The sequence below is a fragment of the Talpa occidentalis genome, unplaced genomic scaffold, assembly GCF_014898055.3.
Source record: "Talpa occidentalis isolate TD23 unplaced genomic scaffold, MPIMG_talOcc4v2.1 talOcc4.2, whole genome shotgun sequence".
NCBI lineage: Eukaryota > Metazoa > Chordata > Mammalia > Eulipotyphla > Talpidae > Talpa > Talpa occidentalis.
Window position 1 is genome coordinate 136,294,135 of NW_023602073.1, and position 16,231 is coordinate 136,310,365.

The 16,231-nt window shown below is 40.7% G+C and overlaps 1 protein-coding gene across 2 annotated transcripts in view; it reads left to right on the top strand.

The window, feature by feature from the left end:
* AIG1 (androgen induced 1) overlaps positions 1 to 16,231 on the top strand; it is a 219,048-nt gene that overhangs the window by 174,548 nt on the left and 28,269 nt on the right. For both annotated transcript variants that reach the window (XM_037520494.2, XM_054697896.1), the window contains exon 4: positions 7,989 to 8,104. In XM_037520494.2, coding sequence (XP_037376391.2) covers positions 7,989 to 8,104 — 116 coding nt within the window. The remainder of the gene's footprint in view (positions 1 to 7,988; positions 8,105 to 16,231) is intronic.

Sequence of the window (16,231 nt, forward strand, 5' to 3'; positions counted from 1 at the left end):
TAAAACACACAGCAGGAGCACAATCAGTATTTAATGAATGAATGAACAAGTCAGCGAGCTTGGGAAGCAGGGTTCTAACTTAGCAAAGGCACAAGTTTTAGAGTCACGTGCATCTGAGGTCCAAGACAGGCTGAACCTTTTGCTCATTTTCTGTCACCTCTGATAAGTCCATCCCTCCATTTCTCCATTTCCTCAGTTATAAACCAGTGAAAATAATTCATTAAGATTGTTGTGATAAATAAATATGATACTAGTGGAAAATGTCTAGTGCAAAACTGAGCATGTACTAGAAGCTCAGTAAATTGTAGCTATTTTTATTAGTATCCAGCATGTATGCACATAAATTGATTGTGAGAGAAAGCAGAAACACAGGTAGATAAAAGTAGTCGCATAAATGGGTTTGCCTGTCAAATATCTACTTGCCAAAGTTAACGCTTTATTTTTGTGTTCTTTTCCCTATGCTGCTTTCAGTGTTAATGATACTTAGTAAAATAAAAGAGAAAAAAAGAGTAGAAAAGAGGGAGATTACAGATAAGTGGTCTGCAGAAAATTGGTAAAGAGAAAGATCTCATTTTACTGATACAATAAGCTTTATCTTCAAACTTGGAAATTTCTTCCTGCTTTATTACAGAATAAAAATTTCTTTTTTAAAATCTTCTCTTACTCTAGAAGTGATGGCACAGGGAGTGAGAGGATGGAAACAAGCAAACAAAATATTCAAGTTACAATTTGGAATGTACAACCTTTTGTGTCCGTATTCTTTTTATTGGGGATATACCTGTGAATTTGTTGGGATCTCATAGGGACACTCACTCACCTCATTCTCCAGGCAAGCCTGCTCCATCTTTAGTCCTGCCTGCAGCCTGGGTGCCCACAAAATGCAGATACTCAGAGACAAGATGCCCCCCCACACACACACACACTCTCAATCTCTCTCTCTCTCTCTCTCTCTCTCTCTCTCTCTCTCTCTCTCTCTCATGCAAAGCCATCATTCAGCTTTCTGTTTATGATGAAAAGTTGTAATAGGAGTATGAGAAAACCTAGGTATCCTGACAAAAATGAAGGCAAGAACTGTGATCTACCCCCTGGGTGCCCTTCCACATGCAAGAAACCAGACACCCCAGGAGCTAGGCCCAGCAATCTCATCTTTAACAAGCTCGCCTGGCGAGTTGATACACACATTATTTTGAGAACACTCCCCTAAGTCTGCCTGTGCCCTCCAGATGCAAATGAATGAGCACCGGGTTGGCTGCTCTCTTATTACCCAGTGAGGCAGTGGTTGTTCTGGCACATATTCAAAAATGGAGTTTATTTCCCAGGAAAGAACATTTTTTTATCTGGGGTTCATATGATATGGGAGTAGTGCTCTCATATTAAAAACATTTTGGAGAGAAGAAAGACCAGAGAGATGGCAGTGGAACACTATCTTCCAGTGTTGTTTGTAATTTCTTGTACTATACACTCTGATTACAAATATCAATTCTGGAACTCTGAAATAATCTTGAGCAGTCCCCTGATTCATCCATCCCACTTGTCTGAATTCATACTGTCACATAGCATAGTTTTTATCCTGCTAGTCCTTCCACAGCAAAGATTATTCTAAAACTTCCTGTTAGTTCATAGCCTCCTGACTTGCACCACAGATCATCCAAATGGTTTTCCCAGTAGCAAGTCCAAATCCTTCTTGGATAGTATAAACCCATGTCTTTAATACTGCTGTATTAAATTCCTATTAAATCCCTCCCTCAATACCTAAACTTCCTACTCATCCATTTCTGCATTTTTCTGGCAAAACATCTGTTCATAAAGCAAATAATTTAGCAGTTAGAAGGTAGAGCTACAACTTATAGGGGATCTGTTCCGGTACACGTGCTGTGTTTCTCTGGGGGTGTGCCAGATGATTTATGTGGCATGGGGACCTAGCATTAAATAATATTGAATCACCTAGTGGAAAGGTAATTCCATCTCAATTATCTTTCAATCCTGCTGATTCCATTAGGAGAATCTCTGTTTCATTCTAGTGTATCTTTAATGCCCCTCTAATACATACTGTTGTCCCTATTTAACCCATATAGAGTAGCCTCCGACTCAAAGCCTTTAACAGGCAAACATATGCAGCAAACATTTTATGACAAGAATATTCCATTTTATGAGAGTTTTCATACAGTTTTCTTTCAAATACATTTCTTTAAGAAAAAAACTGTACTGAGTAAAAAAAATACATATATATTTTAAAGATCAGGGAGCCTGTGACAACAGTGCATTATGACTTTTGTAAGTCCTAAGGCATTTTGCATTTGTGGGTCCCTACTATATATATATATATATATATATATATATATATATATATATACACATATACATATATATATATATACACACATACACCCACACACACACACGACATATATTCATGCAGTGGTATATACATGTACATATTCTATATATCTCAATGCTATATATATCTCAATATTTTACGACAATGCTGTCGTAAAATATTACATAATACAAATAATTTACATGATATTTAAATACAAATTATATATAGTTTGATACTATATATAATTTATATTTTTATTTTATAACTGTATTGATATATATAATGTATATTATATAGTATATAGTGTATGTGTGTTATGTACATAGGTTATATATAGTACCATGTATGTATATATACACTGTATATGTATTTTAGAGTCTATATATTCATGTATAGTATACACTGTGTATATATACCAACATATATATATACCAAATAGTCATAAACAAGCATATGTACTATATATGTGCACTATACACTGTATATATAAATTATATATAAAGAATAAAACTATGTAATATGTATTTTTAGTCTATATTGTTTCATGACTGTGTTGGTATAAAGGTTAATGTAATCTTTAACTCTAAAATTTCAATTTTTCCCTTTGATTTTAAAAGAAATTAAAATGTGCTCGTGGACCCCTAAAAGTATGTTGGACCCTAAACCTTGTGTCTACTATGCCTAATGCATCGGTGGCACCTGGTATGTGATACAGAAAAACTACATCACCATTTCTTCATGGCAGAGCTGGAGATGCAAGTCCCTCATTTTACAAAAAATAATGCTGAGTTCACCAAAGTGCAAGAATCTGCCTAGAGTCTTGCGGTGCAGAGGGGCACAGTCAGAACTACACCCCAGTTGTTGTTTCCTAGTCTTTCCCTTAACTACACCACTTTCTTCCATTCAGCCTTTTCTCCAAAAGCCTTTTTCTTATCCCATTTGCTTCAGAGCCTTCATATCACAATCAAATCATGGGTCCCCCTCAAATTCAGCCTTCTGCTCTACTCTGAGAGGTTCTGTGCAGAAGCCATACAACCTGGTAGACCCCCTGCAGGGAGACCTTTGCTCTGGGATGCTGGTCAATTCTTCACTATAATCACTGCTCCATATGGGAACCCTCCCCCAACACACACATACACCCCATTAAGAAAAACCCAGGAGGCAAAAAGTCCAGAATGGATTTGATCCTCCCTTTTTGAACACAGTCTTCCAAATAAAATCTCATTAAAATTAGCAACAGTGGAAAATTGAGGTTGAAATAAGATAACTACTTACAGCTCAGACAAATTCTTTCTAAGGTGCTTTACAGCAATGGTCAAGGATTTACTCCTTGAGTTGTCAGCCCATCATCCTACCTAGCACTTAGAAAACAAGTCAAATCTCAGCAACTCAGCTTCAGGACAATCCATCTATTGACAATGCTCTGCAGAAAACAGTCCAAGACAATTCTTAAGGGCCCCTCTGCTGACCAGGCTTGATCTCCTTTGTTTATACAAAGCTATTTACACGATGCAGCAGAGACAGAAGATACCAGTCAATGTGGATCTCTCTGTTCTGAATGGTCACTTTCTCTGTAATCCTCAGACCCTCTGAGTCACCAACCTTTTTTGGAGACAGATCAGAGGCCCAATCTTAGGGACCAGGGCAAATGGGGCACTGACTCCCCTCTCACGCACCTCAGGTTTACAGCATTGGGTTATAACTTAGGAGACAGGGAAGTAGTAACTTGTGACTGCCAGATGAACAACCAAGAAAGTCCACATTGGTCTCTTGAACTGACACCCAAAAGAGCTGCCTTCCATCTTCCACTATCATTGCCCCATTGAAAGGTTCTGATTTCATGCCAGCTAATTGTATTGTTTATTGTTATTCATCCTGATTCTATGCCATGGGAAAGAACACACTGCACAAAATGCATTTTTTAAAGATTTATTTTTATTTATTTATGCATACGAGATCTGGGGTGTAGACTAGAGGTGTGGAGGTGAGGGTGAGAGGATTCGCCAGAGACAGTGGGGAGCAGAACAGGCAGATCTAATGAAATATATGGCTGAGGGGAGCAGCAGGAGAGACTGGAGAGGTCTGCTGCACCGTCAGCTCCCTGGCCAGGAATTGAACTCATGCCGCAGTGGCTGTAGATTGCTTGATAGTGCTGAGACTTTAACTCCTGCACCACCAGGGAGGCCCCAAAAATGCAGTTTTTTAACAGAGGAGATGTATTTGTTTATTTAATAAAGGCTCAACCAAATACATAGTTCAGGTCTACTAAGGGACAATGTAAGTAATCTTCAGTCATGCATTCCCATGGGTTTATTGACCTTAGATATCTTTTAAAGATAAAATATGAATATAGAAAATAGAGCATAGGATTCGGAGACTGGCAGAACTGGTCTTGAATTCTGTCTCCAGACTTACAAACTCTGTCATCAGGGGCAAGATAATTACCTTTTCTGAGTCTGTGCTATTGCATCTGCAGAGTGAATTGATAATTCCCCCTTAAGATGTTGTTTTGAAGATTAAATTCTCTCCACAAATACTTATTGGGCACCTCCTATGTGCCAGGCTCTTTTCTAAGTACTTCAAATACCACAGTGAACAAAACGTAAGATGACTGTTCTTTCTCAGCTAATGGCATTGAATGGAGTTGAATGTGTCCTTCCTGGTTCTTAAGTCAGTGAAGCGGTGTTGCCTGGGGGTGTGGATAAGAACTGGCTTTCTTATACCTGAAGCTCTAAAATGATGGTTCTTCTCACTGCCACAGATTTTGAGTTACAACAATTAAAAGTTAATGATTACTTAGAGATTCAGCAGGACCATTCACAGATTTTTGCCAATTTTTTAGTTTATGAAACTTGAGCCACCTGCCGGGCAACATTTATTATCTGTTATAAAGATTCCACACGATTTTATGGTTGATAATATGTACTGTTTATCAGTAAACATAATTTATATTATAAATTTTTACAGAGGGAGATACACATTCTTTCGTGCCTGAAAATTCTGAACAGTAAGCTGGTACCCTTCTGAGATTTGTCACTGGCCCAACTAACATAGGCACAGCTAGAGACAAAAAAAAAAAATCTTTTGTCAGTGGTTATGTCCCTGAAGGAACAAGTTGCTTCTTTTTAATGGTGGTGATGCCAATGATGAAGTGATCTAGAGAGATCATTTTTCAAAGAGATTTTCTGCCTGGCATCAGCAAATTACATCCTAACTCTTCCAGATATCACATGTGATAATCAGCAAGTAAGCTAAGTGAAATAATGATAACTGAATGACTAAGAGCATTCAGATTAATTAGTTGGACTTATATAACTTTATAAAAAAAAGATGATTGTCTACTCTGTGAAGGGGTAGATTTCAGACATTTTTAAATATTGACAAGTCAAAAATTATGTTGACATCATTTTGTAGCTCACACAGGCCAGCAGAGTTCATTATCTTATGTGTGAAAGTTTGATGAACAGGGATTTTTCTTCTGTGTAAGATTTAATGATTTCGCCTCATTGCTAGCTATGTATTTGAATTTTGCGTGAATGCATCATTGTAAAGCTTTTTTTTTTTTTTTTTTTAAATACAGGCAAGCCTGAAGAGCCGTCACAGGCAGCCTGTCAGTCTTTTTTTTTTTTTTTTAATATTTATTTATTTATTTATTTATACAAGCACTGGGTACAGTCAGAAGCACGGGAGGGTGAGAGAATTCACCAGAGCCAGAGCGGGGAGCAGAACAGGCAGAAGGACCGAAGTACACTGCTGAGGGGAGCAGCGGGCAGCAGGAGAGGTCTGTGCGCCATGTGGGACCCTCCTCCGGTGGCCAGGGAGCAGCCGGTGATCGAACCGGTGCTGCAGAGGCTGCGGGCAGCTTTGCAACCCAGCGCTCAACCGCTGCGCCACCGGGGAGACCCCATTGTAAAGCTTTTGTTGGCATCCCAAATTGTTGGTGAAATCCCAAGCCAGTATCTCCTGAGGTGACTAGATTTTAGTGGGAAAAAAGACACTGAAATATATCTTTAAAATACATACTGTCTTTGTATTGGCACTTGTGTACATTTTATATGGTTCCCTTCAGAGCTAATTAAACTGTTTTAAAACCAAACAGAAGCAAAAGAAGGAAATATAAAGCTACCCCAATATAGAATCATCCACCTGACATTCTGGGACTACTCTAATTACTAATATATTGATAGAGCAAGGTCTTCTTACCCAGAAGAGAACATTTATGGCAAAGAATTTCCACTGTCCTAATATTTCTTACAAAAGTAATGAGCTACTCCACAATGTTCACCTTGATAACTACCACCCTCCACCCCCATGTGTTTTCCTGCCAAGGCCTACTTTCTACCTGGTTCCATTTTGATACAACACATTCAAGTTTGAAATCATAACATTAAATTCCCTGCCTTTCCCTTGAATATGTAACAATACAGCAAGTACAGAACCCAAGATTCCTTCATGGCCACTGAGGAGGTATTAAATAGGATTCAAACTGGCTGGATCACTTTTCATTTCTACCATCTTCTTATTCTCGGGAAACTCTCCAACATTGGAAAGCAATCTATATCCTGACCCAGTTTTACATGAGAAGCTCTTTGTCCCTTATAATCAGTCCAGCAAATTTCACACCAAGAGTACTTGACATTCCTCTCTTCTTACCATATGGTGAGATAAACTTCATCCTGATCCTTGGCCATTGATGTGAGTACCCAGAATTACCACGGTGTCCAAAATACCAAAATACCCTAGCTTCTTAGAGTCCAGCTGCAAACATCATATCTAAATTCATGCATTGCTACTACAAACTGCCAGAACTTTTCTGGAAGTTAATTTGGCCTTTTTTCCCTAACTTGTGCTAGTACACATTTAATTTAGCATTATGTATCAATAGTCATAAAAATCTTGCATAACCTTTGAGAATAAAAAAATAATTTTACATTCAGACATTCAGACAAAGACTTCTACAAAAGACATGACATTTTTAATTAATGAAAAATTAAAAAATTTTTACTAATTAAGGTTCAAGAACAGGAACCACTTAAATAAATTTTGGTACCTCTAAAAATGGACTTTTAAGCAGCAATGGTCTTGGATTGATATTCTAGAAGGATTTCTAAAATGACATATCAAAACTCTCTTACTCCTGAGAAGAGAAATCCTATATTGTGAAAAAAAAAAAATCAACAAGGATGTAAAATAATGGCACTTCATTAAAAAAAAAAAAAAGCAGATTTATTAAAAAAAAAGTCTCTTACTGCAATCCAAAGCAAAACTTTATGCACAAGATGAACTTAACTATATATAAATAATGTGCATAAAGAAAACAGGTGGAAGGATGTATCACAAAATGTTAACCATGGTTATTTTTATTCCTTTCTTATGTTCCAATTACTTTTGCTAGGTGTCTTTCTGTATTACCAAAATTTCTTGTAACCAGCATGTATAAAATAAAATTTCAAAAATTAAGATACAGAAGGAAACTACCAATGGAGCCACAAATGTGCTGCATATTTTTAATGTCCAGTCTACCTTCTTGGCAAGACATATGCTGTGCTGTTTTCTGCTGTGGTTCATTTCCTAGGAATTGACTCCATCCATCCTTCTATTGGAGCAAAAACAACTGTCAAGGGATGACGATGAGAATCTGTGTCACCTGCTCTGTGTTCTTTTTCAGCACACGACAGTTCTGCCCTTTATATTAATCGAGATGAGGACATCCCACCATGCATATCCCAGCAGGAGCAGCGGACTCGCTGCCACATGTACCTTCTCCGTGGGCTATATATTATGGTAAGGACGCTGCCTCCAGGCTTTCGTATTGTATTAAGTTTTGCACTGCTAAATTTGGGCACATATTTCATTATGGATATAATCACTAACAGATTCACACTGCGTGCCTCATTTGGTCCAAGACCTGGGCTTTGTCTCATTTCCCCAGATGCTTATATTTTTAGAAAGTATATGCCAAACCTCACACAACAGGAATTTGTTGAACAATCCCATGTAAGCAGTGGTTCTTCCAAGGCTACATTTTTCAACTCTTTTTCAAACTAAATGTTTTTCTTGGACATAAATTTTATAGCTTAAGGGCTTTTTGCTTGGGATTTTTTTGTTGTTGTTGTTGCTTTTGTTGGGGAGTGGGGGAGTCACAGCAAATGCAAATGAGGACAGAAGAAATGACCTCTCCTAGGAGTATGTCTTTAAACCTTAGGAAACAAATGAAAATGTGCATTTTCCTGATTCAGACTAGGACCTATTCCAGAATTAGCTCTTGTGTCTAAAATGCATTTAATGATTTTGTTTTTTAAAACTGGAGTAAATAAATCACAAGAAATCTCCTCTTGGTCTGTTGGGCACAAATAAGTCCCATGTATGAGATGCCAGATTTATCTGATAAAAAGAGTTTGCCTGATAAGTTTATTTCACATTAATTTCAGTTCTTACCATGTTTTCACACTTCAGAATTATTTATCTTAAGATAGAGGATTTCTTATTTCACTGATTATACCAAGCCCTGTGATACATTAGCACACACAGAAGAGGTCCCTCCCTGCAGAACATCTATCTCTTTCAACGCTCCTGACCCGGCTTCTGGGCCACCATCCCCTCCTTTCAGCCTGAAGGACTGGATAACTTTCTTCCAAACACCCCAGAACTGTACTCAATTCTGCCAAAATCCCAGCATGCTGGGGAGGCCTAGTCTCTACGGAGCATTTTGCTTGAGCCAGCCCAGAAATATAAAAATAAAGGTCAGTACAGCACTGCACATACTTTGCATGATGGATCACATAGTGCCCCAGATCTGGGAAGAAGAGAATTTGCATTTAGGAAGTCACACCCCGTGACTGGATCTAAGGCCTGAGCGTGTGATCGTGCAGTCAGGTTCATTCCCTCTGTCTCTCCATCTCAGCGAAACACTGTTCACAGGACAGGGGGTGTGTGTTTTCCTCGTCACGTTCTATGTTCTGGCTCTCATCCCCCACCATCTAAGATGTTACTATTAACTTTCTCTGACAGAAAAAGTTGAAATCATCAGGGCTCACAGGTGAGATGTGACCATGAAATTATGTCTTTAAAATAAATGTGTGTGCTTAGTACACATGACTCTTGTCTTTCCGAAGAGTCAAAGCCGCTCAGTTGTTCCAAGGATACTGCAGCATTACAACATACCTGAAACTATATATACAATAGTTTCAAAATCAAACCTCATCCTTCCCTCCGCTCTAAAAATTCAGTCTCCTTACTTTGCACTCTTATTTGCTTACCTGTGGGAAGGGAAATGTTTTACCCTGGGAACTCTGGGAGTGTTTCAAAGAATTCATTTATATGTCATTAAGTTGTCTCAATAAACTCCCAAAGATTTCAGGAACTGTGGCCATTCTTTCCGGAGGTCTTTTCTTCCACTGTGGGTGCAATCTGTCCATGTTCCAAGGAGACATGTAGGAAATACCACATAGTGCTCATGATAGACCCCCAAGGTCACTCATTAAACTGAAGTATTGCTCCACTATCTTCATGCCAAGTGATGCTTGCCAGTTCTGCACACTCACTGAGCAAACCAGGACTTGTTTGGACATGTATTTGCATTATCCAATGAATTCTCTAAGATATGTTCTGAGAAAGTTTGAAAGTAGTGTTTCCTTTGGGGTTCTGCCTCAGGCATTCATAGCTCTGCCAAGAGTTAAACAGTGCTCCTCACTTGTGTTCCATATTTAAATCCAAGGATTTTCATTGTTATCAAAAAGGGTCTGGCTTTTGCTCCCTTCCAGAGTACCAGTGACACAGCAGCAAAAGATTTGGGATATGAAATCTTTTGAGAGCATACCAGGGTTGTCACTGGACATTCCAGAACCTCATGCCAAAGTGGAAGAATGCATTCCTCTTACCATGTGTTAATTATAAAATAAATAGGATCTCCTTTGCAATCCTCAGTAGAGTTGAGCTGAATCTATCTATACCTCAGAGGCAGCTGGCCAGGCTGTCTGCCTCCTTCTGACTACAGCTTGTTCTGTATTTGCATACATCTCCCTCTTGATCTCAATTTATTCTCTTTCTAGATTTGGAGAGAGAAATGAAAAACCAAGGGATACCAAATTTTCCCCCAATCACCGTCAGTGATTCCATTTACCGACCTATTATCTCGAGTCCTCCTCAAGCATGATATCCTGGGTCCTTCCATGCCCACCATACTTTCTTCCCATCCACCCCAGATAGCCAGATCAAGAGCATCTCTCTGTCCTTGTATGGTAGACTCAACTTTCCCGACCCCGTCACCACCCAGATCCTATTTGTGGGATTTCCTGTAATGACTGAGATGATTCTTATTATCTCATGGAGGAAACAACACAGAGATTCCCTTGATTTCCAAAGGAACAATTTTTAAGAGGAATCCTAATGAATAACATTCTGCTGAGCATGTGCCAAGTACTTTTCAAATATCTTATTTTGTTTCCTAAACAACTTTTGAGATAAACATTTTCTTGCCCATTTTACAGATAAAGAAACTAAAGAGTATGTGACTTGCCCAAGGAAAAGTCACTATGTTGTTACCAGATCATAGGGCAAGCCCAGATGTGTGACTGCAGGGTGCATATGAACCCTTCTCACCATTGCTTTGACTGTGAGGAGGAACTCAGAGCAAGTTTTTGCTTGTGGTTTGGTTTTGAAGAGGGGTAGTGTCCATAAAACAGTGCCTGGCACACAGGAAAGCCTGTCTGTATATCTGTTCTCAGTTCTGAGAAGCCCCTCAACACTAGTAGCACGAGCATATCATGTTTCGTCATCATGAGTTTGAAAATTTTAATTATGATGCCTTAAGTCCTTTCTCCTCCTTTTACTCATTTTCCACAACTCAAACTCTTCATTCTAAAAATCGAAAACTACCCTTAAGAATATAAAAATATCTCTTTTGCTTGTTTAAGTTTAAAAGAACCATCAGGGAATATTTTTTCTTTTTTTTAAACTTTTTTTTTTCACTTAAGCAATTTTTTTTTTTTAAGATTTATTTTTATTTATTTATACAAGCACTGGGTACAGTCAGAAGCACGGGAGGGTGAGAGAATTCACCAGAGCCAGAGCAGGGAGCAGAGCAGGCAGAAGGACCGAAGTACACTGCTGAGGGGAGCAGCAGGCGGCAGGAGAGGTCTGCGCGCCACGCGGGACCCTCCTCCGGTGGCCGGGGAGCAGCCGGGGATCGAACCGGCACTGCAGAGTCTGCGGGCAGCTTTGCAACCCAGCGCTCAACCGCTGCGCCACCAGGGAGGCCCCCATCAGGAAATCTTGAGGGAACACTGGGGAAGACAAGAAGCTGTAAGACCACAAGTTGCCGACGCTGTCGTCCTCTCGTTGACGAATTAGAAAAAATGAGATGTCCTCCCTTTACCTGGGGAAGGCCTCCTGGGGCCTCTCTGTTCCTTGACTGCACCCCAGCCCCCAGCACCTCAAATCCTGTCTCCCCAAAATATTGCTGCTCTTCGGGGGTCTGCTTTTCCATCTCAGAAAGAGGAGATGCTAGGAATTTTACATCCTGAGATCCTCAGGTCCTGGGAAGTTTACATTCCAGAAGGTTGATCATTGTCTCTTCTGTCCTGAGGCTGCTTCTTCTGGCCCTATGCATGGCCCCTCCCAAGGTGGTTTCTCAGTCAGTCCGAGCCCCCCTGAAATCTCAGGGGCCATGCATAAAACATGCTGACCACTAAGCGCATCGATCAATCAGCAGCGGGGAGCATCAGTGAAGGAGAGAAAATGGGCCTTGAGAGTTTCTTCTTATAGATAAATATTTCTTATCACTACAGTGAGCTTATTTAAAGCAAAATAAGGCTTTCTGTTTTCTCAGAGCCCTAATGATTTTTGATAAATTCCATATTCCAAGTCTCGTTACCCCCTGTGTCCTCTGTACAACTTTCCAACCCAGAAAAAATGAAAGTAAAATCAAGATGAAGTATGATCTTTCTTTCATGATGTAAACCTAAGTGGTACTAAATCAGAATTCTGTCTCCCACCAAACCTGATTATCCCTCAGTCATGCAATTGCAGACCATTTTTTGTGTTCTTATAGAAAACTTTTCTGCATCTTTTCAAGTTTAGTTTTTCTGCCAAAAGCATGCATTATTATTTTTAATAAACATACATTATTTTCTGAGAAAAAATTCTCAAAAATATAAATGAGTGTGCTCAAAAAATCTTGGAAAGAATTTTTAGCCATGAATTTTTAGCATAAAATTTGCACCCACTTCACTAAGAAAATTGCATTTCAGACCACATTAAAATATCCCTGTTTAATTGGATGCTTCTTCCCCAGCATCTTCTTCCCCAGAGATGACATTTCCTCTGTCAGACTTGAGCTTTTCACTCCACCATAACTACCTACCCTCTTAACTTTTTTTATCTAAACAAATATGCAAAAATTCTCCTGAATGCCTGGCATTGGAGGAGAGCAATCAAGCTAAAAGGGGAAAGTCCTGAGCACCTCACATACAGAAGAGCTGTACCTTTCTGGAGCTTATAAGGGTAACCCCACTTATAAGGGGTAACCCCACTTATAAGGGTACCCCCTTATAAGGGTAACCCCACTTCCCCAAAGCTACCCACACCCTTTGTCATGTCCACCTTCCCCATCCTTCTTCTTCAGCCTGATGGAAAAAGAGGGACAGGAGTTTGTAGTCTCAACAAAGCCAAGAAGAAGATGCTCCAACAGAATCCCGGGTAAATAGCAGGGATGAGACAGGGGTGTAACTTAAGAAGCAGACTTTTTAACCTTCCCACACCTCCCACCTAAGCAAGGGAAAGAGCAGCACAAGGACATGGCAGGGCACAGGCAGGAGGAGCTGTGGAGCAGCCTATGATGCCATCATTGTGGGTGGCAAAGACCAGTGGATCTGGTTTGACAGTGAGGGAAGTTGCTGGCCTTGAGCTGCCTTGACGGTGGCCTACCTAAGAGGTCAATCCCTGGGAAAGATCCTTCCAGCAACAAGCAACTGTGGCATGAACTCTCAGGGATGTTGAAAAGGTAGAGCTATAGCCAGTCCAATGTCCCATACGTGGAGCCTCTGCGGTAAAGTCCCTCAGAGACCCCTTCAAACCTCATGCATAGATGCCGCACGTGAAAGTGAGCGCTGAACACCAGCCTCATGACATTTATCAGCGGGAAGTTGGAATTAGCCAGAGAAACCAGGGCAACCATTTATACAACATGGACAATAAAGACAGATGTCATCCTCCTACTACCCCTTCTTTACCCCTAGACAGGGAATAGACAACCCCAAATCAGATTTTGCCTTCCCTTCTACTTCAAACTACTAGAGTGGAAGGCAGAATAAAAATGCAGAGCCCCCTCCCACTCAAGGCCCCAGCAATACTCCCAGTGTGTGCAGGGAGAGCAGAAGGCTAGTGTGCTGGAGCAGAGAGAAGGGGTGCGTGAGCCAGACACCTGGGGTGGAGGGAGGATATTTTATGAACTGTGTCCTTAATTCAGAATGATATTGAGAGTCTCTAGAAGGTTTTAAGCAGATAATTGACATGAATTGAGATGTTTTCAGAGGGTCACTTTGGCTACTGCATTGCAAATGGATTTGGGGCCAGTTGGGAGACGCTGCTGCTTGCACCGAGGTGGTAAAAATGGCAGTGTGAGAAATAATAGGATTCTGGAAATATTTTGATGACAGAGTCAACAGCGTTTTCTGTTTAACTTAGACCAAATCTAACTTAAATGCAAGGCATAGCCCCTTCAATGCCTTTCAGCCTTGGTGTGGAAGGCAGAACAATGGTCCCCAAAGATGCCCATGTCCTGTGATATGTCATCTCACCTAACCAAGGGAACTTTGCAAATATGATTTCATTAAAGACTTTGGGATTGGGGGGAGAGGGATTAGCATGCAGTGTCCACGTGGGCCCAATCAAATCATCAATTTTTAAGCAGGGAGACCCTTTCCCAGCTGTTCTCAGAGAGAGATAAGACTGGGAGAACTTCTCAGAGACATGTGCTATGAAAAATACTCCAGCAAACATTGCTGGCTTAGAAGGTAGAGGAAAGAGGCCATGGACCAAGAAATAGGACAGCCTCTATCAGCTAGAAAAGTCAGATGATCTCCTAGAGCTCCAGAAAGGAACACAGCCCTGCTAACATCTTACTTTTAGCCCAATGAGACCAATGCTGGACTTCTAGCCAACACAATTATAAGGTAAGTGTGTTTTAATTAAAGCCACAAAGTTGGTAGTAACATGTTTTAGCAACAGTAGAAAATCAGTGCACTTGGGCAAATCACTCAATCTCTATGGGCCTCACTTTCCCAATTTAAAAAAGGAAAAGGGATGGTGATACTTTAGGCAAGATTGTTTAAGAATCAGGAAAAAAAAAAAGGTATTAAATATCTACCACAAAGGACACAGGCAGTCACCATTGTTGTTCTATGTATGTACCAGGAACACTCGGTCCTGGTGGAACCTAACCTCAGCCCCTTTCTGCATGTCATTTCACTCTGGAACCCATAATGCCCACTCCAGCAGGTGGAGGTGATAATGCTTGAAGTCCTTGTTCAGTTCCCTTTTTTTTGAGGCTTCGAGCAAGTTGTCATGTCTTAGCCTCCTTTTTACATCCTGCAAAATAGGAGCTAATGCCTCTCCACAGCATTGTCTGAGGTTTAATGCTTGCATGGGGCAAATCAGCTCAGCAAATAAGCTCTTCTTCCTAGACAGCAAAAATCCTGGCTATCTGAGGAGTGTCTCTGAGAAAGACCCGTGTCTTTAGCTTTCTTGCTCTCTTCCCCACTTCCACCCTGTTCATATATTTCCTTGCTCTTCTTACGGGTTTTGGTCCTGCTTCATCATAGCGTTTGTCTCTTGGCAACCTGTTAAGAATACTAAAGAGTTTTCTGAAAACTTCTGTGGTTCATATATTAAATTCCCCTGAGAAAGTCATTGCTTTGCCACTACTCTAACCTGCTTATTTTTACAAATACTTTGTTGAGACTGAGTTACTGTTTTCACATCATCTAGTGAGGACAATCTACTTGGCAACTGTGGGCTTGCTGATGGAGAGAGTAGTTTGTTTTAGGCCCCACAGAGTGTCCACTTGGTCATTGAATAAATCTGTTCTGTTTTTTTATTTTTAAAGATTTATTTATTTATTTATTTGTTTATTTATTTATACAAGCACTGGGTACAGTCAGAAGTGCGGAAGGGTGAGAGAATTCACCAGAGCCAGAGCGGGGAGCAGAACAGGCAGAAGGACCGAAGTACACTGCTGAGGGGAGCAGCGGGCGGCAGGAGAGGTCTGCGCGCCATGTGGGACCCTTGCCGGTGGCCGGGGATCGAACCAGCGCTGCAGAGGCTGCATTCATCAATTATTACTTCATTCTCCTGTGCCTGCAGTCTCATTACCAGATCCTTCAGTCAATATTTGAATACAATCCAGTCCCTAGTCTCCACCTTTAAAAAGCATTGTCCTTTGGGCCTCCCTGGTGGTGCAGGCAGCTGAGCACCACACTGTGGAGCTGTCTGCAGTCTCTGCAGTGTGGGTTCGATCCCAGCCGGCCAGCAAGGGTCCCACACAGTGTGGCAGACCTCTCCTGTCTCTCCCGCTGCTCCCCTCAGCAGTGTATTTCGTCAGTGTGCCTGTTCTGTTCCCCGCTCTGTCTCTGGTGAATCCTCTCACCCTCCGGCACACTGGCCTGTACCCTGGTTCTTGTATAAAAAATAAATAAATCTTTCAAAAAAAAAAAAGCATTGTCTTTTATATCCACCCTGCCTCCCCACTGACAACCAGGTTCCTCCAATGAGTTGTCTGCACAGTCTCTACTTCCATTTATACAGTTAAGAGAATGTTTCCTAGCTCAGACTTAGAAGATCATGGAAGGCTTCCTAGGGGGAGTGACATATAAGCTGGCCCTTTGAAGGTGAATAAGAGTTAGTCACATGAAG